Source organism: Coloeus monedula (genome assembly GCF_965178545.1).
Source record: "Coloeus monedula genome assembly, chromosome: 6".
Classification (NCBI taxonomy): domain Eukaryota; kingdom Metazoa; phylum Chordata; class Aves; order Passeriformes; family Corvidae; genus Coloeus; species Coloeus monedula.
This window is the reverse complement of record NC_138786.1, coordinates 30718750-30746045: the sequence shown is the minus strand read 5'-3', so window position 1 is coordinate 30746045 and position 27296 is coordinate 30718750. Positions and strand designations below refer to the sequence as shown.

Here is a 27296-nt window from a genome sequence, read left to right as displayed (position 1 = left end):
ACCAGAATAGTAACAACATCTGCAATGGGTGCTGTCCTTAGCTAGTGTACAGTTTGCTGAACACCAGTTGAGTGGGAGGAAGAGAAATGTTTCAACAAATCTCTACAAAATAAATACATATAGAAGTACCCAGTTTGCCTTGAGTATTGCTTTTCCTCTTGCACAGGTCTTGTAATTTCCTTAGTACATTTCTATTCCTCTCTATATAAATTTTCTGTAGATTTTAAAGAGCCACACAAGAAAACATGAAATACAAATGTCATTGAAAATGAAAGACACTCTGCAAATTGTGTCCAGCGTTCAAACATAATAATCAGCAACAAGACACCTGCCAACCTGTAGAAGATGCTCATACCAGCTTGTTCCTATATTCCTGTGTAACCATGATACTTCATTATTGTGGATCAATCCACTTCATGGATTCGAATTACATTTGTATTATCAGTTTCTACTGTTGAGACATACGGCTTCTACCGGATGAAAGGCTGTGCATAAACTGCTAGTGTTTAGCCATCTTGTTTGGTGTCTTTTGGGAGGGAGGAAAGATGGGGTGGTACTCTCCATATTGCCCTTTGTGCCACCCACACTGAGACCCACATAAAACACTAGGAAATATGGAGTAAAATTATTTCACCTTCTTTCTAGAGTGGCATCCACGTTCTGTTTATTTTCTACGTGAATCATATGTCTTTGCTTATTGCACTGACTTGGAAGATTAAGCTGTGCCTCTGAACTCTAATCAACAGGCAGTTTCCTTTGAACACACCCAGCAGGAAAGATGAAGCTAGGCAGGCTTGGGCAGACAAGGTATGGGCATGGATAGAACTTCCTTTATGGCATTGGTCACTATGCAGCCCTCAGATTGCAGCCTTCATGAATTAGGAAACTCAGCTGCTCCGAAAAGCAGTTTCCTGCAGCATTTCCCTAGGAATCAACGATGTATTAGGCTGGCATCCAACATCAGCAACATATTCCTTTGGATGAATGTCTCTAGCAGACAGCAGTGTTTCACCTACCGATGTAAATCACACACAAAGGCCATTAAAACAGACAGTGATCTGTATTTAGTCCACTGGAACATGTCAATATTAAGCAAGGAAATGTTGCACAGGCATGCTGTGATGAAGCCAGCAGCTGTCACGTACAGTATGACGTGTCAAATCCTCATATTCCTATATAATACACTTTCAATGGTAACTACATCAGATGTATCTACATCCACCTCTTCAGAGTTGAGCAGTGGAGAAGGCAGTGGATTTTTACTATTCTCCAGACACAAGGAACCATCATATGGCATGGAATTAGAGGAACCACTTCAATTTCAACCTACTTGTCTTCTGTGCCTGATGTGGAGAAACCTCTATGAACCAACCCACAGTGTAACTAAAAGCCTTACTTGAGGAGGTGAGACTAGCTGGTATACAACATACCTTGTTCACTGAGTGTAGACACAGCCCTAGCTTCATTTCGGAAGAAAAAAGAACCGATTTTCTTTTACTCAAGTGCAGGAGCGTCCAGAAATGCCAAGTGGCAGCTCTCTTGCCAGCCTTCCCCTAGCCCATGTGCCATTTTCTATTTCTGTAGAAATGTCACCACTGTGTAGCAAATTTCACCCTATGCTGACCATGACCATCATGGTTGTTAACACCCTGATAGAGTGTTTAGTATTAACACACACTCTTCCTTGGCATAGACCCATCTGAACAAGTTGCATCAGGATCTGTCAGCCTCTCCTGGAGGAAAGGGAGGAGCAAATCTCTCACTGCAGATAGCTTTCCTATCAGTTTGCAAGTAACACCACCAGGAGCACTGTTGCCAAAGGTTAAAAAGAAATTTTTGGCTGAAAGCTGGGAGAGGTTTCCTGATGGAAAAACATACTGGGCTTGGGCAGTCCCAAAGGAAGGGCTGGAAGTTTTAACGTGGGAAACTGGAGACTCACCTAGATAAAGCCAGCAGATTTCTACTTCAAATGCAAGAAAGATGTGTGATCACATATCTCTTAAGGAATGAAACTAAAGATAGTACTACTGAAAGCAAGCTACCTAAGTCCAAGACTAGCTTTGAGATGAGCAGAGAGCTACACTTGAGCAAGATTGTCGCCTGTAGAAAAAGCTTCATGCCTCAAGGACACTGGAGCAGCTCATCACAACAATGATGCTTCTTTGTGCAAGACTTAGGGCTTCCCCTGGAGCTTATCTAAGACTACAACAGGGTCTCAAGGCCTATGAAATTCCTCTGAACTCCACCACTTTCAGATCCATCCCATTGTACGCTAACTGATCATTATTTCAAATCACCTGTTTCAGCTGATGCCCATGAAAAGGGGCAATGTAGTAAAGACTGGCCAGGCAGCTCCAAGCCTCACACTGCAGCACCATGGCTGCAGGCACATTTTAGGGGCCCCAACACAGCAGATCAAACAAAAGACAAGTCACCTGTCCCCTGATTCCTTCCACAGCTGAAACACACACCCAGAAGAGCACTGACCCAGATGAGGCTGCAGAGGTGCAACTCCATTTACAAGAACATAGCAATGCCAGAGGCTTGAAGAGGAACAGTAACTTGCCAGACTCTAGCTGGGCTAGCCACAAGGAAATCTACAGCTTTACCATGGAGGAGGTACTTTGTTTTAGTAGTGGCAGACAGCAAACCTGCCCTAACAGATGCCAACCTGGCTCACTCTCTGCTTTTGCTGACTAAAGACTATTGCGGCTCTTCATCTTTTGCCACAACCCTAACTCATACAGGGACTCCTCTCTTCCCCCAGCTATTTCCAAGTCCTTGCAGCACACAAGGTTGCCATGGCAATTATTGCAATGTAACAAAAAACATCATCTATTATCTAGCAGTCAGGAAAGGAGATGGAGGGGGAGGAAAATTGAGAGAGTGCAAGCACTTACTATATCTGCCAGAGTTAAAGACTCTAGGAAAGAATTCCAAAACTCACATTTTCAGAAATATCTGCATATAACACAGCAGTACACAGACCACAGTTCTACACAGATTGTGGTATATGATGGGGTGTTGGAGCCATCAGTCAATCACTGTACTTGATGAAAGTATCTTAGATGTGGCTCACGGCTGAGCTACAGTCAGGGGCAAAAGGAGGAAGGGAAACCCCACCTTCTGCATACCCCTCACTTGCAGACCATGAGCTTATCTACAGTGACCCAAGTAACAGCAGACAGACCTGCACTAAATAGAAACTATCTAACCAAGTAGCTGTGGTGTCAGGGAATCACCACCACCAAGCTGGACTTGCCCCTGCTGTTTTGAGGCTGGGACTATAGAAATAACTTTTGTTAGGCAGTGCCCATATGCAGAAATTAATTGTGCTTGTTCCACTAATATAGCTAGACTAGGAGAAATAGCTAGGAACAAACTCAATACAAAACAGTGCTGACAAAAGAAGTTGCTAAATTTTGGGAAGACATGCAGCTACTCCACTGGCTACCTTTTTCAAGTATACAGCGCCAATAGAGGTCTGTAGCCTAGACACAGCTTCTGTAAAAGAGCAGAAACACTAAAGCTGCAAAAGAATGCTGCCCAAACAAGAGGTACAGTGCAGAACTCTGGACAGCTTGGACTGATTTCACCTCTTTATCTTGTACATTTGTGTGTGTGTGTATACACAGAAACACACACAGCATTGCCAAAGGTACACACAATTGAGATGCCACTGCTCCCTGGAGCTGGAAGAGAACTTGAGGTGGATCTCAAATCTACTATCCACTGTAATGGCTGCTTCTCAGCAGTCTCCTCTGTGTTTATACATTCCACAAAGGGGTTTCAAACACCTAGCATAAAAAAGGTTAACTTCCCTTCAGCACATATCAACTGCCAGAACTAAGGACTAGGCTCTAAGTTCCTCCCAGCTATTTGCTCAAGATTTCAGCTGTTGTAGAGTTCTCCAACATACATTTAATCTCATCCCTTTAGAGTAACTGAGGCAGAACAACAATAAAAACAATACAGAGAGAGTGAGAAGACTTAAGGAGGACAGAGGGAACCGGATGAAGGATAGGATCAAAAGCAAGCAGAGATCAAAAGATGCTGGTTCTATTTAACCTTACTCCAAGTAGGAAAAAACCCCTCTCATGTACACTGAATTTGGCTAGAACAATCACCCTATTTTTCACCCAAAAAACCCTGCAGACAATATGACCAAATAACTCACTTTCCTTCACTCTGTTTTTGCTTGGGTTTGGCTTAGGGCTTTGTTGATAACAGAGTGCACTGTAGCATTTACCAGCCTGGGTTTGTCAGGCACACATTGCTTAGCTGCGTTATTTTCCCAAGACTAGGCACTGAAAATGTTACTCTAATAAGTCCTTTTCTTCTTACTGCTGTTTATGTGAACAGGTACAGTCTCCTCCCACTGTTTACTCATCATGTGCTGACTCCAGACACTAAAACCGATCAGAAAATGTAACTGACTGCTCTGCAAGACAGTAAAGATCTAAAAGGTTATTGAAAAGCAGATCAGGCATTGTACAACTCATTGCCTTTGGAATGCAGCTAATTTGCTTGGGTCATTTACATTTTGTCTATTTGCATGGTGGTCCAAGAGCCCAGATCTGTTGGTGATGGGCTTCTATGTTTATTTCCCTAGCTAACATCAAGCACACATGCACTTAAAACACTGAGCCCAGGAGATCTGATGGACAAGCTTTTTGTGTTAGCCTCGGCAATGACACATGAATTATGCTCTTGGTGACATTTCATTATGCTCTAGGTGACATGGGCACAGCTACAGTGAAACTGGATCTCAGGAGACTGCAGGAATGCCAGTAGGATAAGAACCCAGTCTGATCTTCTATCACACTGCTGGGTCAAGACATTGGGAGCAGCATGAACCACTAAGTGGTTATTGTCATCATCCATTCAGCAATCTTGTCTCCAGATCACACAGGAAGTAAACTTTGGAGCAGCTTGCTATCATGCTACCAGAATAAATTTTTAAGTAAAATTGAATTTTGTGACAAATGCTTTTTTGGCACCTGATACCTATGTGCTAGGGGAAGCCCAGAAGCACTGCAGATGACTCAGTGCTAAGCTGGAACCATGTGACAAGTGTCCAGTGAGGGCACACAAACCCCTCAGTGAGCTATTGCATTCTGAAACCAGATAACTGGTTTCTATCCAACTCTCCACAGAAATGTTAAGTCTGATTTGACTCACTAGTCTGTGACATTAGCACAGAACTATTCTCACATTTGGTGTTACTGAGTTTGCCAGCTTTTGCTCATCAGCTGGGATTGGGGCACGTGTGTCTCATACAAGGCAGTCTGAAAGCAGGGAAAAGTCAAGCAGGAAGCTCATTAAGTTCACGCTTCACTAAGAAGCCTGAATGTACTGATTCATCCCTCTTTCCTTCCTCCCCAGTCCTGCAACTGCCAGCTTGTGCTGAAGTTCTCCAATTATGTTTATCAAGCTAATTCTTTTCCCTCTTTACTTGCAAGGAGCCAAGCATCTTGTCTGATAAACAAATGGAGTTGTACCTTTCGTAGCTTCCCATAGTCGATAAGCTCTGGACGGTGTCTATGAATTAAAGCACAGAAACCAAGGCCATCCTTCCAACTACGAGAGAAACACAAGAGAGAACAATGAACACTGTTCAGCCACGGACACACACAGCAGTGAGCATGAGGGAAGGCAGCAAGGCAGTGGGACAACTAATTCTAGTTTAGTTTCCAACTAGCAGTGCTTCTCTAAGTGCTGGGAGTGAGGGATGTCTCATATGTGCATGAGACTGCAATAAAGACTCCTATCAACCCCTACAAAAATCCATTGTGCTTAGGACTTGCCCATTGAGTTAGCACTTCATTTTTGGCAGATCTCTGTGCTGAACTCTCTGTGCATACCCTGTGCAGCACGTGAGCTCCGGGGTGAAAAAATGTGTAGACGCAAGCCGTAAAGGAGGAAAAAGTGCATTCTTTAGGGAAAAGGCAGGTGTCCTCAGCTGGCTCCACTAAAATACTGGAGAACATGGATGGCAGTTAAGCTCTTAGAAGTGCTTTACATTATTATGGTTCATACAAGGCTCCAAAATGTGTTGGAAAAAACACTATTATGCAGAATCTTCACGGGAACATCTGCCAGTTTGGAAATATGAAAAGCAGAGCAAGAGAACCTCTTATCCCTTCTCAGCTCTGCCATATTACAAAAGTTAAGAGGCAGTCCTTTCTTCATGGTTCCTAAAGTGTTCTGAGTTTTCACAGAGCAAAAGATCTCTTGGTTAGCCCATGGCACAAATGCTGCTCTCAGAGGACTTAATGCCCTGAAGAATTTTATGAAAGCAGCAACTGTAACCTGAATGAGGAATTGGGATGTAGGTACTTGGATCCTCTTAGATCCTCTGCCTTCAATTTCCTAGGCATCTCTCTGGACCACACTGCTACTGTGTAAAGTGCACATGCACTGCCTTGGGAGGCCTGTCAGGAATATTGTTGAATATACTGAGAGACACAGGAAAACAACACTGATTGTAAAGCTAAGTTTTCGCCTGTAACTCACCTGATATGGAAGTTCTGGATGTTTACATTTTTGTATGGAGCTGTCTTCCTCTGACACCATAACAAAAGTCCTTCTTTAGCAGATGTTTCTAAAGAAAGAAAGGAAACACATCAATTAACTCATTTTCTTAGAAAACAGGAGTCTCTGGAGCATAAGCTAGAAAAACCATCACGAATTCCTCTTTGGTAGAGACTGCACTAAATTATGTTTTATTTAACTTCACTTGTCAGAAAATGTCTTGTTTGGAAAAGTCTACTAGGAGAGTTTTGTTACTATTATCTTTTTAATGAGGTTCAGTAATAAGGAGATAGCTTTTTGGGACTAGAGTCTTGTAGGACTCGTAAGTGATAGGTTCATTTTCAGTGCTAGTGCCTGAATCAAAATCCAACACAAAAGTTTACTTTCAGGCTTAGTCATCCTTTTGAGCTACTCTTGAAATCTCTTGCAAGAGAAGCATGTGAAAAACTCATCTCAGTATGCTTGAACCTGGCCATACATGTCTGTGAGACATCAGGGCAGGTTGGGAAGAGTAGCTCCCTAGGATTTTTCAGTGACTCACTTAAGAGCACATTTTGGCCATTCAGTGGCAAAGCCATTTAGTTACCCCAGTTGTCCACTACTGAACAGTGGCAGGAAAGAACTAAAATTTACCTTCAACTGAGATATCCTGAATGGCAAAACGAAGGATGATGGTCCAGATCATTCCAAGGGTCATTTTAACATTGCCATCCACGATTTCTATGGAAATAAAAGGTAGAAAGAGAAGAAATAGAAGACATCAAGTTGCAACTGCAATCCTTGTAAAACAGGAGCATCGAGGAACATTTCCTTTTGCAGATGGAAAACTGGAATTCCTGCTAAAAACTGTTTTCTCCTGCCTTCCCAGATGCTCCGCTGGTATAGTACAGTACCCAGTAATCAGACTGGTTCTTTTGCAGTACAATACTGAGAGCAAAACAGACACAGATGTTCCCAAAGATTAAGAATAAGCACTAATTTAGATCAGTGTAATTCCCCACAGAAGCCTAAAAGCACCTTCCTCAGGTATAATTATTATCACCTAGAGAAGCCAAACTGAGAAAAGGAAAAGCCTTCCTTCTCTTACCCTATGTCTACCCCACGTCACCTATATAACTGCCCCAGCATAATTTTACCAGAAGAACCAGTGACAATTCCCAGAGCACATGAGCTCTGACAGCTGGTTTTGTCCTGTGAACAAGATACCACCAAGAAAACCATACAGCATAAACATTTTAATTTCAAACAAGACTAAATACATCAGATTGCCAGTATAGGACTCCTTTCAGTCTTGTAATTGCCAAAAGACACAACAGAGCATTTCTCAAAGTCCACACATCCTGCTGGAAGAGGAAGCAAAGACTCATGCTGACCAGTCTGTGCAGAACGTAACATAAACCATGAGGTGAGCAGACTGTGCTTTACTGCTCATTAGATTCCACAATATAAATCAGCAAGGGTCAACAGCTTGGAGGTTTTACAAGGCAACTGCTTGCGTGTTTGAGGTACGATCTGTTTAGGATGGTGGATCAAGGTCCTGGGGAGAGGTACTTGGGGCAATGCAGAAAGGAGCTTCCACCACGTATGGACTAGAGCCAGAGTCCAAACAGTGAGCAGATGGGTCTCAAGTGCTGATCCTCAACATCTACAGAAATTGCAGAGAGATATATATACAGTTACAGAATTTACAGCCTTCACATTTTTAGACAGTGAAACTAGCTGAACTGCTTTCTCCTACTCATCATTCTCTGGCAGATCCCTGTATGGCAGGATCTTTCACAAACAAATGGTAAGTTACAAGAGTATTTTCAGTAAGAAAATGGTTAGAATTAACCTAGTGTTTGGAGGCAGAATAATTCAAGTCCCAAGAAGACTGTCAGAAACCATTTTTGTACTATTGTAGACACCTCTGTGCCACTTCTTTCATAAAGCTGCCCAGCAGGAACACATTGTGCTCTGGGGGAAGTAGAATTTGCAGTATAGGCAACTGACACCTGTCTGGATTCTGACACAAAAGTAACAATATTTGAATTTTTCCTTTTAAGCTATTTAAAAAATGCTTTTCTTCTTATGAAAAAATTTCAAAATGTGAATCTCGTTGCACTCAAACCAACAGACAAGCAGCACACACCCCAAACACACATTTTGAGAAATCGTGTCCAAATTCCTGAGAACTTGTGATTTAGAGATACATGTCATGCAACTTACAGTGTAAATTAGAATTATAAGCTCTGCTGTCCTTTGACATACACCTGAATTAGGGACTTACAGATGCAAAACACAGAAAACAAGACAGGCCACCTTGTTGTACCGCAATAAAACTGTCTCTGCTCCTTCCTAAACTTCAGAGTACACACAGATCTCTTAGTGGGTCACTAGTTTGCCCAGAATTAAACAGCCAGTAACTTTTCTGTTCAGTACAAAAAACCTTCAGTTTACTCTTGGTGGCATGAAAAAAACTGTGTTTTTCTGTTGACGGTTTTCACACAAATTAATTTTTTAGAGACATTTTGAGGTCAGGTGGTTGTCTGCTAGGCTGATGCAAGAAAATGTCATGTGATGGCAAGTGTATTCAGTTCTGTACTTTTTGCATTCTTCACCCCTCCAAAAAAACCACTGCCATCAACTTAAAGGAAAATCCTTACTATTTTTACAAATACCTGAGATACTGCAGCTAAAATAGACAAGAAAGCATCTGTATTTTCAGCTTGCTTGTTTTGTTCATGTGATAGATATTCATGGGGATTTTCAAAAAGCAAAAAACTCAATGCTCGTAAAACCCACAACAGTTGCCAGGACTCTCCTAAGACATATTTAAGACCTGAAACTAAAATGAGCTCTTTATTTTAATGGGCTTGATTAAAATCTGATGACAATACTTAAATGCTGAAAATGCTTCATGAACAGTAATAAATCAATCAGTGAGCTGAAATAGGCAATTAATATTTCTGTTCCATGGATTTTAATTGGAAAGAAAGGTCAAGACACTTACATAAAACCAGATAGTGTTAAGTCGCTAATGTCGCCTAAGAACTCAGCACTATGTTCTGGTCACGTTCTCAAATTCCAGTTTTATAAAGTCAGCTGCTGGAATTAAGATGGAAGCATCCCTTCTTTCCCAGTCTTCTTCACAGCATTACCCATTTAAAAAGGAAGACGTGTTCCCTGTTCCCATATACGATTATTCCTTAGCAGCGCACCAAAACAATGCTGCTGTGGAGGAAACCTAGAATGTTTCTACCACTTCATCTCTGCATGTCATTTTACTTTACACAGTACCACCACCTGCCAAGCAGATACTGATGTCAGTGAGATTAGTGAGTGATCCATCCCAGGATACACATTTAGCAAGCCTCACAGTCCTCAGTCCCTTTCCCCCCCACCCCTTTAAACAGAGTTGACAAAATGGTTATTCTTTGTTAGAAGCAGGCAAGCAAGAAATTTTTCATTTCTGGCGCTAAAAATCTTCTCCTGGAAACCTGGTTACAAAGTCAGCCAGCCTGATCAGAAAGACTATGCTCCTTGGCCTTGACTCACTTGGTTTTCCATCCCTGCACTCCCCACTGCCAACCTCCTTTTCCTTCAGAATTCAGGACACTTCATCTGCTGCCGCTCTCTTTCTAGTAGAGTAGAACAGGCCAAGAAACAAAAGTGAAAAACATGGTTGCAAAACAGGTTTGCATGAAGCTTTCTGCTTCCTGGTGATGAAAAAAAAAAGAAACTCCACAGGAATTGTTAAAAAGTTGACTGCAACACTACAAAGGTAGAATAATCTAATGTTTAATTAAAGACACTATGCTTGCTCCCTGCTGATGAAAGGAAGACTCAGTAATGTGAGAGCAGTTACTAAAAGGCTAGTAATCAGACAGTATTTTCTGAAAGCCTGACTGTGCTTTCCAAGTGCTCTTTCTAGGCAGGGCCTCTACAAGCACTGTGTGCACTTCACCACCAGCAGCTGTTGAAGGAACAGCAGCAGCAAGCACATGTTATTAATGTGATTTACATTCAACTTGAGGGTTGATCAGTTGCTGGCTAAAGCTGGGGAGGCATCTGCATCCACTAGAAGGAAATTTTTTGCACCAGTGACTATGCTTCCACCCAGCTCCCATCATTGTACCAAGTAACAAGTATGAAAAAACTACAGTACTGGCTGGCTAAAGAGACAAGCCTTTTGAAATGCCACCACATCTTTTAAATGCATGAGCTCATTTTGAAAAATGCAAAAATTATTAAGCTTCCTTTCCTGCCCTGGACAGTTAGAAACAGAATCAACAATAACAACAGAAGTTGTTATCCCCTCCTAGATACTTCTGAGCTGCCCATGAGAGCACAGCCTCTGGTTACCACATGGAGAGAAGTTGTTGCAGGGCATGAACAACTGGCAGGATAGCATTATGATCTGGGAATTACAGACACAGAACAACAATGGTGATATAAAGGCTGCTCTGCATTTTGTTTATCAAACAAAAGCCAAATACAGCAGGGCAATTATCCATGCCCCTGTCTTCAGAAAGTGTGTTGCTCCTGATGGTCCTGTCAGATTTAGGACAGATAGCTGGCACTGTTAGTGAGGGTAACTCTCAGGTCCCTAACTGAGTGGACAGGATACAGGGACAAATAAAATGCTATGTTTCACTCACTGATGTAGAGAGACCCTATTTCCCCCCTCTTTCCATAGTGAAATAAATGTATGCTTGCACTGCCTGGTGCTTCAGTAGGTGTTTTAAACTCAGATGGGACTTCTGCAGTCATTGAAATCTCTAAGCTTTATGTCTCCTTTTACTTGTGCAGGTGAGAATAGCAATCAGTTCACCCAAAGTTATCTGTATGTTGAAGTGAGCAAGATCTGGTTAAGAAAGCAGCAACTTTCTATGCAGATTCAAGGTAAAAATAAACCAGTCTTAGGGTGACATACTTGACCTATTCAGTCTGTTAAATCCCAGAAGCATTTGACATGAGTATGGAATCTATTACAGCAAAAGAAGCCTCCTGAAGTGTCAGATGACAGTGAGATTTAAAAGCAGATGAAAACCATTTGGCTAGAGTCTTCCTTGATCCAGATTTACATAGATCTGCTGTATGCCACAACATACTTTGATTCTAAAGACTCTGGCTAACAAAATGTTTAGATTCAAAAAAACCCCAAAAAAACAAAAAAGACCAAAAAAACCCCCAGGACACTGATGGCCAATGTGTACAGGGAACTACAGCTGGGCTGCAGACCCTTCAACAGGACCTCACTGCCCAGCAGACACCCAGAGATGGAACAAGCCCCTGAGGTAAGGAGTGTGCCCCTTCAACCAGTACCACCACACTACTGCTGGATGTTTTTCTTCTCTAGCAGAAAAGCCCCCTAGAAAACTTTCTACATCAGTCCAACCTGACTGAGGCATCTACAGTTCATTTTCTTGGTGCAGACTTATGACTGACTCATTGGTTTTGACCTCCTGCTTTGCTGCTGCATGATGTTTTTTGAAAATCTGAAAGCAAGTTCCTAAAATTCACGTTTCAGGAAGGTTTCATAATCCCTTCCTGAAACATGAATCCTTCTGTCCTAATAGACAGAATAAACTGCTGTGCTGTCCAAAGTAAAAGTCCATTTTTATAGCTGATGTGCAGTTTACTGTCCACCAAGCACCTGATGGGCTGGGCAGAAGGCCCTGCAGCAGGTTATGCTTCTTGGTGACAAGCAGAGTGGCATGGGCTCGGTCTGTGTGCACAGGCAGGCACTGGGGTGGGGGAGTCTGTGCCGTGACCACACTTACATGGCCTGGGCTGGCATCACAGCACAGGCCCAAGCACTCTGTATAAAAATCAAAGCTAACCTTCGTCTAAACTGCAGTGCCATGCTGCCTTTGGTAGTTTAAAGAAAGCCATATGTATTCTCCATGTAGCTGCATAGGCATCAGGACAAAGAAGAGCCAGGAAACATCTGGCAGGGGAGGTCAGGATCACTATTCAATTAATATGAATCATACTTCTGTCACAAAATGCCACCTCACAGCCTATTTCTGAACAGGGTACCACTATGAGTCCATAGTGAACAATCGGGCCCTGGTGATCTTTGGTCACAGATCATTTGACTTGCAAATGGTATCCAAGTGCTGTGAGGATGCAGTCAAAGCTGACTCAGGAACAAAGCCAAAAAAAAGAAATCCCTCAGAAGAGGAAAAGGCAAAATAGTGCCAGGGAGAGTGGAATTGGAAGGAAAAAAGAAAAGGGAACAAAGGAAGAAAAAAAGAGAGATAGGTTTTATACATACTCTGGGAAAAGGGGAGCTGTTCTAAGGTAGACCACCTCTGGGTCTAGATCCAGCTTCTAGTCGAAAAGGGTCTCATATATATATATGGACTATTGTGTCAGACACTGGATGCATCAGTTTTTTTGTAAGGGCACAAAATGACCTTAGATATCTATTTGTGCTCCATAAACAGTACTCATGGCCAACAATAGCCTCAGGTTGCTACTGCTGGAAAAAACTGAGAAATTTGAATGAAAGTTTTGCATGCAAAATATCAGTATCATTCAGCCATTGACCTCTTGCATTTTGCTCTTCAGTACCAAACACAGTAAACAGGTGTCTGCAATGTCCCTGACACAAGTTCTGAATTATTCCAAGTCTCCACAAAGTTAAAGCAGTACGTTGAGGTAAAGGTTTGGGTAAGGCAAACATAAGCACCTGCAGCAGGCCGCAATAATCTGCCTGATCTGACATGGAACAAATGAACCATAGGATGGGTACAGGTGTTGGAGATATCCCAGGAGAATGCCTGAAAGTTCAAAACTGGGGACAGCAGGCCAACACTGCATTGCTCTCTTTCACTGAGCTGAAAATAGGCAGAGCTCAGCCCTGTAGCCCCAGGACTCTCCCAAAGAAGGAATACTCATCCAGAACTGTATCATGGGCTCATTTCCTGCATGTGTCAGAAGTTTCCCTAGAGAAACCAAGTATTTCCATCTGCAAGATGGAGATAACAAACCTCCCTCATTTTCCATGGTCACTGTAAAGACAAACCTAGAAATATCACAGAAGCAGAGTGTCTCCACAGCAACAGTGACAACCTGAATCCATAGGAAGGACTTACACACAGATCCAGAACAGAGAAAAACAAGTGTTATGAAAACCTGCAAGCCTTTCCGGGTCTTGGGTGACATACCTGTAAAACACCTACCCACCTCTGCTAAAAAGACAAAAATCCTACGCAACTGCCTGCTTTCTGCATGATCTGCAAGTTCTTGAGGGCATCCCAGATGCTGCCTGCACTGGTCTCTACACAGTGATACACACGCTTCCAGCCAGACCATCCAGCTATGTAGGGTGCACAAACAGAAGCTTGGAAGCCCTGAACATTGGAGCCTCTGGGGTCTTTGTCCTGTGCTGGGGACTGCATTTGGCTTTGACCCATGTAATGTCCTCCAGCAACAGACCTTCTCCAGCAGCTCTGACACAAGCTAAACACAAATAGCTGCTATGCCTCAATTCAGACTTTTCTTCATTTGAGAAGGAAACATCTTAATTAATTTGTTTCTGCTACTGCTCAACGTTTTCCCCAATTCATGAGAACCAGGAGAAAAGCAGGATGACCCGACCAATAATGCCAAGTGGGATTCAGGTTTGGCAGCCTGGTGTGAAGACAGGATTTAAATCCAGGGTAAAGGCCTACTACATCCCATTTTTAACTCAATGGTTTATTCTACAAGAACACTAGGGCACAGGGAAATGACATGCAGCTATGAAAGAAAGGCAAGGGCTAAGCACAGCTTGGGCCCAGAAAAATCAGATGGTTCCATTACCTTCTGCTCCAATAGATACTAGCTTGACTCCTTTGCTGGCAATGAAATCCAAGGCCTTGTTCACGTTGGATATTTTGTGCACTCGCATTTTGCCTCTTTCAGGCTTAGCCAGACGTTCACCTAATAAGAAAAGGGGGGGAAAAAAAAGTATTAGAAAATAACTCTGAACCTGTTCTTCCCTGGTGCATGTTTCCTGGGGTGTGGCTCCCACTGCTCAGCCTGGCAGAGAGTATAGACTTCCCTGCATCCTTCCAGGACAGCCACGCTCACGGTTTAAGCACCTCTAGAAAGAACCAGACAGAAAAGTAACTTTTTGATGCATCACAGGTAAGTTGGTTACAGAGAACCTGTCAAGTCCTTTGCAGAGTAGGTTTGCATCAGAGGTGAAAAAAGTGAAAAAGTGAAAAAGTCTGTTAAAACCCCACTGAGCTAGGCAGTGGAACCAACCTCCTCCAGACACAGATAACAAGGCTTGGAAAGAGCACAAACTCCCCTTCCTGACAAAGACAGGCGAGGAGCTCTCCTCCAGCATTTGCAACACCCAACTTACAAACCAAATCTCTCCCTGAAACTACCTACAGTCAAATATGAGGGTGATCTTGTACCTTGCCTTTTCATTCCCCCAGCCAAGATTCAAATCTCCTACCTCTCTAGTCTCTCCACTGAATGGCCAAATGTAGCAGGAAACAGAATTACTTCTTTGGCAAAGTGGCTTTATAACTGTAAGGACTGTCACCTCAACTCCTTTCCATTAAGTCTGATGTAATTCTGACTCTATACTAGGTCTTTTACACAGGTGCATTTGAAATGTTTATACAGAGGCACAGAGAAGGCAGCAGCCTAGCCCTGAGGTAAGAACAGGTCAGTATCCAATAGAAATCAGTCTTAGGACAACACCCAGCTCCTGACTGCAACAAAGCTGGTAGATTCCAACCTTATTTATTTGAAAGAGGTGCATTAAGTACAGTCATGTCCTTCTTAATAGGCTGCTTGTAACTACACTCAGTCTACTTTTACTAACAATAATCCAAACACTCAGAGTAAGCAAATTAAAACTTGGACAGGTGGACTTTTCAAAGAAACCTCAACTAGAAATACAATTAGATGGGATTTCAGGAACCACCTGTATGTGACACAACATTGTAAGTGAAGACAACATCTGCTTCCAGATCACAAGCTGCAGAATACAAAAACAATCTAAAGAAAATCCAAGTAGGTTTTGTACTTAAAAAAAGTTATAATTAAAAGGAGATCAAATGGGCAAGTCTAGGCAAGTAATTACTCACCTGACCTATTCAGTTCCAAAAGTCTCCTGCTATATCTTGAACTAAATATTTAAGCCAATGCAAGCTGACTCAAACCCTTTATTTTAGGCTTAAGTGTGAGAAAGAAAAGTACTTGGCTTGTTTCCTAACACAGGCATGAGGAAAAGCTAAAACAGAAAAGAGAATACTATCTCCATAACCATGTCCTCCAAAGGAAAAAGTCTAGAAATGACAATCCTTTAAATAGTGTTTCAGTAGTTACTGTGTGCTGGTGTCATTACCTCTCACGCTTAAGGACAAAACCAGATTCAGTTTTAAAAGGAAACACTGATGTCTGACAATTTAAGTAAAAAGGTGTATTTATGGTATTACTTCCTTTGTAAGATTAAAAAAACCCAGCTCTTTTGCTTTAATGGAACCTCAAGTACATGTCACAGTACACGGCTTTCTTTTTCCACTTGGATAATGCTAGTCTTTCTAAAGAAAAGTTGAAGCATTTTGTGTGACAGTTATTTGTGACAGTTTCACAACGACATTTTTACATGTAATTTTACAATAGACTTAAGCAGTCTTATGCAGCCAAATGTCAACAAATGGGTTAAGCCAGCTAAAAACCAGCCATTTTCTTCAGTTCGTGTGACTGTAAACTAGCCTTGCAATAAGAAAAATAAAGACAGGTGATTAGGTTTCAGCTGGAATAGCAAGCTGATCCAATTCACCTTGTGGCTGCATGTGCAATGCTAGTGCAGTGGAGAACATCTGAACTGCTCTCCCTGAGGCTGGGGACAGCAGGATTGTTCCCCCTGACAGCCATGAGATCCTCAAGCAATTGATGGTGATTGCAAACCACTCCCTGATTAGAATCCTTTCTTTGGGAACTTTTTAGCTTTCAAAACCCAACTGCTATTCCTTCAGACTTGGACTTTATTACAGATTTAGATTTCCAGAAAAACGCATCATCTGGTGCCATGCCATACATTATTAATGATGTAGACTGTTAAAAGGAAGCCTGCTAGAAATACATTCTACTTTGAGCTATTTCCATCATTGGTTTTATTTCTCAGAACTTCTCCTAGCTGAGACAATGAAAATCATCTGCTCGCTTCTCACTCTGATTCTCAGATACTAGCCCAAGGCTGTGCTTTGAAAGCCGAACAATGCAAGGATGTGTTGGCATAGAAGTTGTTCACTGCAAATTTGTTTAGGAAAAATTTCAATTAGTGCCTCTGTCTCTTCAAAGGGAATAAAAAGCACCTTACAACTTTATTTTAAAAGCACTAAATGTGAGTTTAGCCTTTTTCAGTCTTGCAGTAGATTTTTAAAACAGCTTTGTCAGGGAAGGAAACACATAAAGTGAAAAATGAAAGTGTATCTTTTGGGGCAGTTTTTAAGGCGAGCTGCAGTTGTTACTTCCAGCCACAGAGGCCAACCAGAGAGGACCTGCAATGAGGAAGTCCCAGGACAGGCCCCCACTACACAGTGACTGGGGAACCAAGGGTCTCTGGTGGGGTTGAAAGGGGAGCTGTCAGCAGCACAGCTCACCTCCAGAAGGTACCACACTGAGTAAAACTGAAGCATTCTCCTCTTGCAGACCATCATTGCTTCCCATACTTTGGGAAACTGCACTGGACGGGAAAACTGCTTCCTACTTGCCCTAGCTGCCTAGCAGCAACACGTTCCCAAGAAAGCAGGTTTCCCACAGTTTCACTGGCAGTCTCTCTTCCACCATAGGGTCTCCAGTAGCTTCCCTGATGCAGGCTCCATCCCTCCTGCCATGGCACAGAGTGGCAGCAGCATTCTCCAGCAGGGACACAGGGACATAGTGCTCCCTCAGTCCCACGCATCCCAGCCAGGCAGACAGGTGGAGGAGGCACTCGGCTTCATGTGGCTCTCAGCCAAGCCGACCCAGCACTCTCATGGCCAAAAGCTCTTATGGCCATCATCCTCTGGGTTAGAGGAGATCAGCCTGCCACAGAGTAACCCTGCCCATGGCAAATTCCCAATCAGCAGCTCTGCAGTCCCCCAAAATACGTGACGAGGAAGGTGTGAGCCAAGAGTTGAATGGAAAGGCCAGAAGCTGGAACTGGAGGGCTAACAGCCACCCAGAGACTCACCATTTAGGCAGATGATGAGTAGGAACCATGGCAAAAACATACAGGTGAGCCCTTGCCAAACAATCAGGAGACACGCTGCTCCCCATATGGGCGGCTACTTCCCCGGCTCCAGACCTAAGGGATTGCTAGTGGAGCTGGCAGCTGGAAGAAGGCTCTGTATGAGCAGTGGGGCTCAGAATGGGTAATGGAACTGCAATGATGGAAGTGAAATGGGGAAAAAATGTGCCACATTTCTCTTTTTCTGTCACTGCACTTAGGAGAACTGCAGTTCTGGCTTCTGCTGTCTCTAGGGAAAGGATGCTCAGTCTTAAGTGTGTGAAGGACTATGGTCTCTGGTGGGATGCAGTCCCCAGCTGCCCCCATGTCTTTGCCCACTCGTCATGCAGCAGCAGGCTTCAGGCAGAGCTGCTCTGCACTGGGACAGGTAGGTGCCATGCCCACGCCACTGCAATTGGAAGCTGCTAGCTTCTTCCCAAACTCAGGTGGATCTGACAGGCCCTGCCAGTGGGCTACCAAAGGGACAACGAGAGGAAGAATGGGAGATGATGCAAGGAAATTAAGCAGCATGAGATACAAGACGCCCTGCTTTAGCATCAAGCCTCATCTGCCTTCTCCTACACTACACATCCTTCTCTCCCCCCATCTTCCAGTCCAGTGATTAGAAGCTAAGCCACCAAGGCCCATTTGCCCCAGTGTCCAGGCTGCAGCTCTGCCTCTGTGAGGGAACATAAATACAGAAGACAAACTAACAGGACTCTACTACCTCATTTCTTACAGGCACTGCACACTGCAAAGTTCTTACAATGTTTTAAACTCTGATCCCTCCAACCCACCAGTATGGGCAAACCCCCCGAGATTTCATTCTATATTCATAATTTCTGACAAACACTGACAATAAACTGACAAAATCTTTCCTTAAAATGGAGAAAAAGGAAGGTAAGGAAAGAAAAGAGGGACATAGGAAAGGCAATGTGAGTGCTTCTATCACGGCCATTTTATAGGAAAATGTACCAAGGTCAGGAATGAAAGTCACTGGGTTGCTGTAACTGGCTTAAAAGCCATCAAAACAAAGTCTGTGAGCTGGGGGTGAACAACCCCAGTTTGAAAAATACAGTCTTGCCCTCTTTCAATCCATCCTACAACACTTTACTAAGGTATTTATTCCTACTAAGGCATATCAAAAGGGATTACTGCTTATATGAAACAATCCCTGGGAGATATCTGTCTAGCAGTGGGACACTTGTGACACAGAGTAAAAACAAATCTGACCTAACTTGTTCATGCCACTGCTTTTATTTCAGACTATTATGGGATTATGCTTTTCTTTGGGATGTTTTTTTTCCCCCCATGAAGGTTTGAGCACTGAGCTCAGATTTAAACTAGAATGGAAAAACTTCAGTCATGGCTGAAACTGAATGACACAGAAGATTTACTGGTTTGACTCCTTTCTTCCAGTAATTTCTATCGTACTCCCACTGCCATGTGGCTTTGGTGTGATTTGCCAGTGCAGCATTCCCACACTTCCCAGAGCTGCTTCATCAGCCCTGCCAAACAGTAAGAGCCACTGCCTGGATCTTCACAGGAGGCTGTACATTCCTGACAGGCAGAGAAAAGCCAAGAAGCCGGAGCAGGAATGCAACAGGCAGCCTGCACAAGCCATGAGCTTTGGAGTACATTCCAAAATGGTCATTGCTAGAGACATATATTTGTTAGGCAGAAATTTGTTCTGAACCAGGAAGCAGCTGTTCTTACATTCCAGCAAAAACTGCAGCATTACAGCCCTTGCAGTCAGTATCCTACATGGACAGCACCACACAGAACCTCTCTCACCTGAAATGACTTCCAGAAGTAACATGAGTTTAAGACCATCCCTGAAATCTTCCTCTATGTTCTCAATCTGTGTCCCAGCCTTGCGGAGGTGAGAATTACACCATGCTGTAAATGTCTAAAATATAGGAAAGAAAAAAAAAAAAAAAAAAGCAGTCAGTAATCTTCCCACAAACCAAACAACAGTTCCCAGCCAAAGCAGTGTTGCTAGGTACCATGACAAATGCTCATTAGGTTATCACCTCTCCATCCAATGTCCTTGTGGAGCACAAGCATTTGTACCTCTAAACATCCAAAGAAGTTGCAAAGTGTTTCTGTAGCAGAGGGAATCTGAGACAGTCATTTTACAGCTCTAGCACATCTGATGTACTGGAGAGGCTTCTCATTTTCTGTTTGGCTTAGAATACCTTGAAACTGATTTTAAAGCATGCTAAGTGCTCAGATTGCTAAGGACTTCCAGTGGTATTAGATGACACTTATTAATATGAAGGAGAACAGGGAACAGCATTCCAGATGATCTTGTCTCTAGAGATGTGCTTAAGAACAAACAAGAACCATTCTTCAACTGCCTCTGGTCTACTCCATTCCCAGCAGCCCTCAAGACGCTGAAGAACAGCATGCTGACCTCCTTAGCCACATAAATCACATCCCAGGAGTGTCTGTCCTGCTGCCTCCACTCTCACTGACTAGCTGCTAAGTAGACCTCCCTCCCCTGTGATTGTCCCACCTTTCCTCCCCCACAACATGGAGGAGTAAATACTTTCTGAATAAGGATAATATCACCCATCTCAGCAGAAGTGCAGGTCCTAGAAAGGATGTAAATAACCATTACTTAGAGACACTACTGTCTAGCACAGCCCCAAACTCCCACTACTTGAGAGCCTCTGGCAGAAGCATCACTGCAGCCATCTCAATAATAAAAATCACAGCCACTCTGTAACTAGTGATACAATGCATCACCACTGGAATGATGAGTCTGAAGTGCAGGACAGACTGAGGCCCAAACTACAATATAGTCAGCACTATGCAAGCTAAACATAACTCATTTTTGAAAGCACCTTCTGACCTCAAGTAGTCAGGATAAAAGTATCTCTCATATGAAAGAAATCAATTTCACTACAACAGACCACAGCACATTTTCTGTGGGTGCAATCTGTAAGCCCATGCTCTGAACAATGGGCATGTGGGGGACTGACAGGGGAGAGACCATCTCTTCCAAGAGATGTGACAGAAGGGGTTATCTCAAAAGAGTGCCATGTCAACTGGTCTGAAAGAGAAAAGTTTGATGGTCAAAACACAAGAAGCAAATATGAAACACCTCAGACACCTCTGCGTGGCATAGACTTAAACAGGTGAATCAAAGAGCTCAATCTCATCTGAAGAAGCAGAAGCTGTTTGACACAAAACTACTGTTTGAACAGTAAACGGTAGCAACCAGGAGGACAAGGTTTGTTCAAGTGCTAATGAATGTGTTTCCCAGTGTTTGAATAGCAGACCAAGTAAACCCTTTCCTTTGTACAACCTGATAAACCCTCAGTCACTCTCTAAATAGAAGGGTGAGGTTACTCACAAATGAATGTACCCAAAATCTCAGTGCTACCACAAGTAAAGTCTTCCCCCCCCCCTCCCAGATCTGGTCCAATTCAACTCACTGACCCAGCAAAGAAAATTGTTTACTTTCTTAAAGGTCTCCTGCTCAGTAGTGCATGGAGGCAGTTCAGCAGCATCTAACAAGCCTCTACAAGAGAAAATTTGGCATACAAGGGCCAAGCAGGAGGGTGGAGTGGACCACAGAAGCCATGCCATTTTAGGCTGCTGGGGAACCACAGAAGGAAGGACTCATCTAATACTGAAGCACAGCATGCCAAGAATTTAGAAATGCTTCACTATTACTTATAGCATGCACAGGATTTCAAAAGAAAGATTATCCCAAAGGGCAACAGGATTGTTCTGAGTGGTCTCAACGCTGGGCTTTCACTACTAACCTGCTCTTATTTCAGTTCACCACACCACAAACAGTGTGGCAGAATCTTTCCTTGGAAAAAGCATTGCTCAACAGCTGCAGAGCTTTCCACTGCTGCACTCTGGCCTTGTTCTCCACTGGGACTGTGGAATGGAGCAGGATAACAGCACAGCTGTAAATACTTTTATGGCAATGGCCCTTTGGACGGATGCATGTATTGTGAAAGTCTGTGATCTCTTTTTTTCAAAAATAGCCTGGTTTCCTTCCAGATTTGGAAGCTTGGAAAAAAGAAGAGTAAGTAATTAAGCACCTTTTATTGCTTTTTATTGTTAACCCCCTGAGAAATAAAAGGTGGTGGGTTTTTTTCAAGTAAGAGTGGTTTTATTTGGAAAAGGGCCCTGTATCCTGAAGTACATTCTTTTGGCTCTACTTCCTTCATGCTACTGCCTGAGCTGTGTTACAAGAGAGGTTAATTTTATTTGGCTCCCTTTTGCAGCCAGGCTACTTCACTCCTCCAGAAAGGCAAATGACAGCAGAGATACTTTCAAATGGTACATCATCATCATCACATATCAAAGTATGCGAGCAACTTATGTCAGGAAGGTTGTGGCTGCCCATGAACCTCCTTCTCATATCTGGAAAGCAGAAAAAGCGAGATACTTTGAGCTAGTGCCTGGCCCTGGGTGACATTACAAAACTGGTGTTGATTTGAGGAGGAAGCCTGAGATCTAACTCACAGGCCACAAGCCTGCACTTTTATTTCTTGTCTGACTTCTCTGAAATAATTTCAGTTTTGTTTTCCATCAGCTCAAAGCAGATCAGACATCTCTGCTTTAAATCACTGATAATCCCAATAGAGCTCAACAGGGCATCCCTCTGCATGGTTTGAGGGTAGAAGAGGGCCACCAGTTCTACACTTCCAAGAAACACAGATGAACTTAAATGCAAACTACAAATCTTCTAAACTTTTCCTTATTATAAAGCCTGGCAGGGCAACTAGATCAGTGAGAGTATTTTTATTGCTGCAAGAGTCACCCAGGGCTTGGTAGGAAACAAAGTCCCAGAGCCAGCACCAACTTCTCAAATGGAACCATCTCCATCTCATCATGGCCTCAGGCTGAAGTGACACAATTCTGCAAAACACTGCCATTACCCATGAGTGGCAGAGTGGACACTTCAGCTTCTCAAGAACATGGACCATGAAGGGTGAATAGATAGAGCACGCGCAGTTTCCATAAGACAATTCCCAGATGTGCAGACATTTTCTCAAGGCATTCTTCAGGTCCTACATGAACTCCAACAAGCATAATGCTATGAGCAGCACATTAGCATAGTGAACAGCAACAACTAATATCCCAGTGTAGATGCATTAGGCCATTTTACAAGAAAGCAGGATTATGAATGCTTTTAATAACTGCAGTGGGACTCACAAACTATATTCACCACAGATCAACCCAGAGCAGTATCTATCAAAACACAATCATCAGAAAACAGCTTTATGTTGCATTTACTGCATATACTGCAGAGCAGTAAAATATCTTCTTACTTCAGAGTAGTAAACTGGAAAGAGATCTGACAGATAGGAGAAGCCCAGACAAATGTGCCAGAAAAGTAAAGGGAAGCAAGAGAAGGGAGAGCTGAAATTTTTGCTGTCCACTGGGTCTTGCAATCCTGGCAGTCTTGTTTAGAGCCGTTTTTACTGACTTGGCTTCATGCACCTGCACAGGATCCTTTTTGTTATTCTAGGAAACCTACTGAAGCCTCCCACTCACCCCATCCACCTTCTGGGCAACACAGCCGCTCCTCCCCACGCCTTGAGTCACAGCTACTGGTGGCACTTGGCTCGGGGTGGATACTAAGCCCCGCTGTGCTGCCTGTCACCAGCAAACAAGTTTTTGGAAGTGGAAAGGGCTGTCAAGAGCAGCCATCCACCTTTCTGTTGCAGGCCTGGCCCTGGGAGCAGCCAGGCAAGGAAGAAAACACCAAAAAACACCACACCTGCATTTGTTGGGGTGAGGCGACTTGCACCCCAGTTCAGAGGGCAAAAATACACTGCCAGTTGGGAAGCTGCTCGGAAGCAGCAGATGTTCTTCCTTGCTGTCTGCAGACACAGAAGTCTGGAGATTATTCTCCTGCTTACTTCTAACTCCCTGTCCCAAAGACAAGAAAACAAATAGTCTGTTAATCTTGAGACTTATGGAAATTTCAGAGCCGGAAAACTACTTACTGTTAAATAATAGCACAGAAACCGCACACCATAAATTTTCTCTGGCAACTGCACAAGAGGTGCAAACAGAGCTGTGTTTCTTGGCCCTTGGATCTTTCCATATATTGTACTCCTAGTTTCATTTTTGGACACAACAGATTGCCAGGACACCCCTGCAGGTCTGTCTCTTTTTCACTGTTCACTATGGAGGACGCCTAATGAAGGAGCACGTGTGTATTTGCATGTACATGGATGCATTTCTCATCATTGCTCTCTGTACTCCCTGCTCCCACCTAGTTAAGATTTGTAGCTTTTTTTTTTTTTTCCTTTTTACACCCCAGCCTGATCAGCAAGATCCCTGACACCAAGATCACCTCCTGCAATTTGGCTGCTGGGTGCTGAATGAACACCAACACGTTCATATTCTACCACAATATAACGTGTCGGATAATAAAGAGAATAACAAATGTTCCTAAAGCAAATAAATATGATTAACTGTTCTGCTGCCTCAGCATATTTGCTGTTGGGGTATCCTCTACAAGCCTACCTGCATACCTATTTTAACAGGCATGCACACTCTTTTTCTTGACACAATACAAAAAAATCCTTGCTTCTTCACCGTATTAACCCTTTCCTGGTCACAAGCTAATTAAAACAACAGCCCGGTGATAGCTAGTCCTGCAAGCAAAACTCTAATGAGATTCAGCTAGGTCCTTCCAGGTATCTCTCAGCCATGTCAACTGCAAACCTACCCATACCACTTAAGTGTGCATACACACTGCACTCTCTGGTATTCTTTGCACTTCCTCAACATTTGCTTTTGTTCCTGAAAGCCAATAATCTTTCCCCTCCACACTGTTATTTCCAATATGAGTACCTTTCTGGTACCAAAGTGGTTCAGGCAGAATTCCTGAAACCTAGGGAGCAGGACAGTATGTCAACATTTTAAAGAATGTTTCTGCCTGGAAAGCAGCAACAGCACCACGGTATCACTCAGAGCCAATCTAGAGAGCTCTTTGCCGAATGAGGCATAAGGCACTTCGGCTGCTGAGCAATTTTAGCGGTGTAAATGTTGAAGCTACCACAACCACATAAATGACAGATACAAAGAAAAAATAAACAGGCAGTTTCATCTCTTTGTGGCTGTGACATTCCAGCTTTATCTGACCTTTCCAGATGCTCTTTACTTCTCTCCTTGCTAAATCACTCTCCACACAGCCCTGCTTTCCATGGGTGAATGTAAACCTTCTGACATGGCCAAGAGACTGCCATATTTGTGTAACAGCCCTGGAGAAGCCGTAACTGAGCCAGAGCAGTGCTGCTTGCCTCTTTTCTGACAGGAGAAAGGTCTGGCTTAAGCAAAAGAATTCACTGGAGCACTGCCTCTCCAGACCACCACCACTGGGCTCAAAGGGAGGCAGTGTTTGCAGTCACCAAGACACCCTCCTTCCTTGTGTTTATGCTGGGGGATGAATTTTAATTAGATATTTCAACACAGTTCTGCTGTTGAGATGTGTCCACAAAGATTTGGCTCCTGGTAAGAAGGGGATGGAGCTGCTACCACACAAATCTCAGTTTAGTAGCAGAGTTTTATGCTGTCTACACATGTTCTCTGCAAAGGGAGGTCTTGAGTGGGCTGAAAGCTATGGGTGCTAGCCCAGGCTTTCTTCTAGTGTTGTAGGAGAAATGACAGCAGTACTCCCTTTCCACTCACCAGAAAAGAAAGCAGGATATTCAAACAGTACTTCATACATAGGTGAAAAACAAAATCAATCTACCCAGCTGCACATGCTGCACTTCTGCTAGTCATGTAGTTAGCAGTGCACCTGGGCTTCTGACTGCACAGCCAGGCTGCATTCTCTGCCTGGCCTGAACGCAAACCCTCCGTGGCTCCTGCGTACTGCAACACCATACATTCCTTACAGGACTGCTGGGGCAGATCAGCTAATTCTTGCAACAACTTCTACAGCCAAGTCCATGCTGCAAGGAATTTTATTTAAATAAAATTATCTGAAACAAAGACTAACGCAATCATCTAATAACAGCTAATAGTTTATTATAGCAGGCAGAAAACTGCTCCACACATAGCTTTTTTTAAGCAATAGGATTACTAATAAAGGAGTCCAGCTGCCCCATAAAGGGATCCTTTCCACCTTAGTAGTCTGGAAGCTGAACATACTGTATCAATTAAGGAGGATGCTAACCCACAGCCACCACAAATATCTCTCCCTTGCTCCTTGAACAGACTAGGCCATCATCAACTTACTAATTGGAAAGATTTGGCTGGGTAGGCCATGAAAAATAAAGCTCAACAATCCAGTTCCAGTTTCCCTTCATTCCGTACTAACTCATTACCAGCATTACCTCCCAGGGTCTCATGTGATTTTTCCCTTTCCTAATGCTACTGCTCTGAGTCCTCCTTTCACATCTTAAAGCACTTGGAAGAAATGCTGGGGTCTCGTGGGTGGCTGCTTAACACCCTCCCCACACTCAACACAGACTCAATTATCAGGCTTGGTTGCAGCTTTTTTTCTGCACAAGTCTGTGATATAAGCTGACAAGGAGGTACTCATTTAATTGGGGAGTAATTACAAAGTAATCCTATATCCTGTCAACACCCTGGCACAAGAAAGGCCATGTCTGGTCATAACAGATCACACCAACAACCCTAGTGAAGAAACCTGGGTATTAAAAAGGCTGTCCATGAGGTACAACTGGCCCACTGAATATTTTGTTTGCCCATGTGCTGCAAGTGGCAGAAGCTTTAAACACATACATACTATTGGTTTTCAATAGTGATGGAGGAAGTGCAGACCTACTGCATCCCTACTTCTGTATACTACACCTCTTGGATTACTCCTCGGTGTATTTGGACATCTGCTAGAGTGCCCAAAAATACTCAAAAATAGTCGTCCTCTCCCCACAGGGGAGCTCTAGGTATTGCAGATCCTCTACACAAACTTCATCACAAGTACAGGGAACCACCCAAAGCTCTTTTTATTTGAGCCTGAATTAAGAGAAAAGTCACCATTTGCCATACTCCCCAATCTCATCTTCTAACCTGAAATACCTTCACTGCATGTTGCTTTGCATTTGAAGCCACATTACAATTTTGAAAAAAAGAAAGGCACTTGATAAACCTTTTGGTATTTATGTTCCAAATCCAGTCCCCAGGACACGGAGGTAGTTCAAAGAGCTCGGTTTGTGTTGACAAGTTCCACTATCAGCAGCTGACCTCTAAAGAATTACAGGTATCATGCTCAATGAGATGGACGCTGCACAGTGAAGAGCTTTGCTTTCCAATAGAGTTGGCCTTTTAGAAAGGCTGAAGGAATTAAATGGATATTCAGAAGGAATCATTACAGACACTCAGCACAATTTCACCAACTCCGCACAAAAGAGTTTAGTACCACTAGCGTCAGTGCTAATGTCCTGTTCTGGCTTAATTGCAGCTGCTGAGTTCCAAGCTGAAAAACAAAATATAGAGCACACTACTTCTCAAGTGCTATGCCCTGAAAACAGGAGGTATCATTACACTGTACTGTGCAGTACCAGCATGTGCTCAAAGAGCCATTTGGTAGCTGCATAAGGAC

General features: G+C 43.2%; 1 protein-coding gene across 3 annotated transcripts in view; it reads right to left on the bottom strand.

Moving 5' to 3' along the window:
* Nucleotides 1-27296, bottom strand: part of ACTN1 (actinin alpha 1) — an 87384-nt gene that overhangs the window by 26771 nt on the left and 33317 nt on the right. For all 3 annotated transcript variants that reach the window (XM_082283561.1, XM_082283562.1, XM_082283563.1), the window contains exons 2-6: nucleotides 19538-19652; nucleotides 14329-14448; nucleotides 7168-7254; nucleotides 6517-6604; nucleotides 5502-5580 (exon numbers count right to left, since the gene is read on the bottom strand). In XM_082283561.1, the coding sequence (XP_082139687.1) occupies nucleotides 5502-5580; nucleotides 6517-6604; nucleotides 7168-7254; nucleotides 14329-14448; nucleotides 19538-19652 (489 nt within the window). The remainder of the gene's footprint in view (nucleotides 1-5501; nucleotides 5581-6516; nucleotides 6605-7167; nucleotides 7255-14328; nucleotides 14449-19537; nucleotides 19653-27296) is intronic.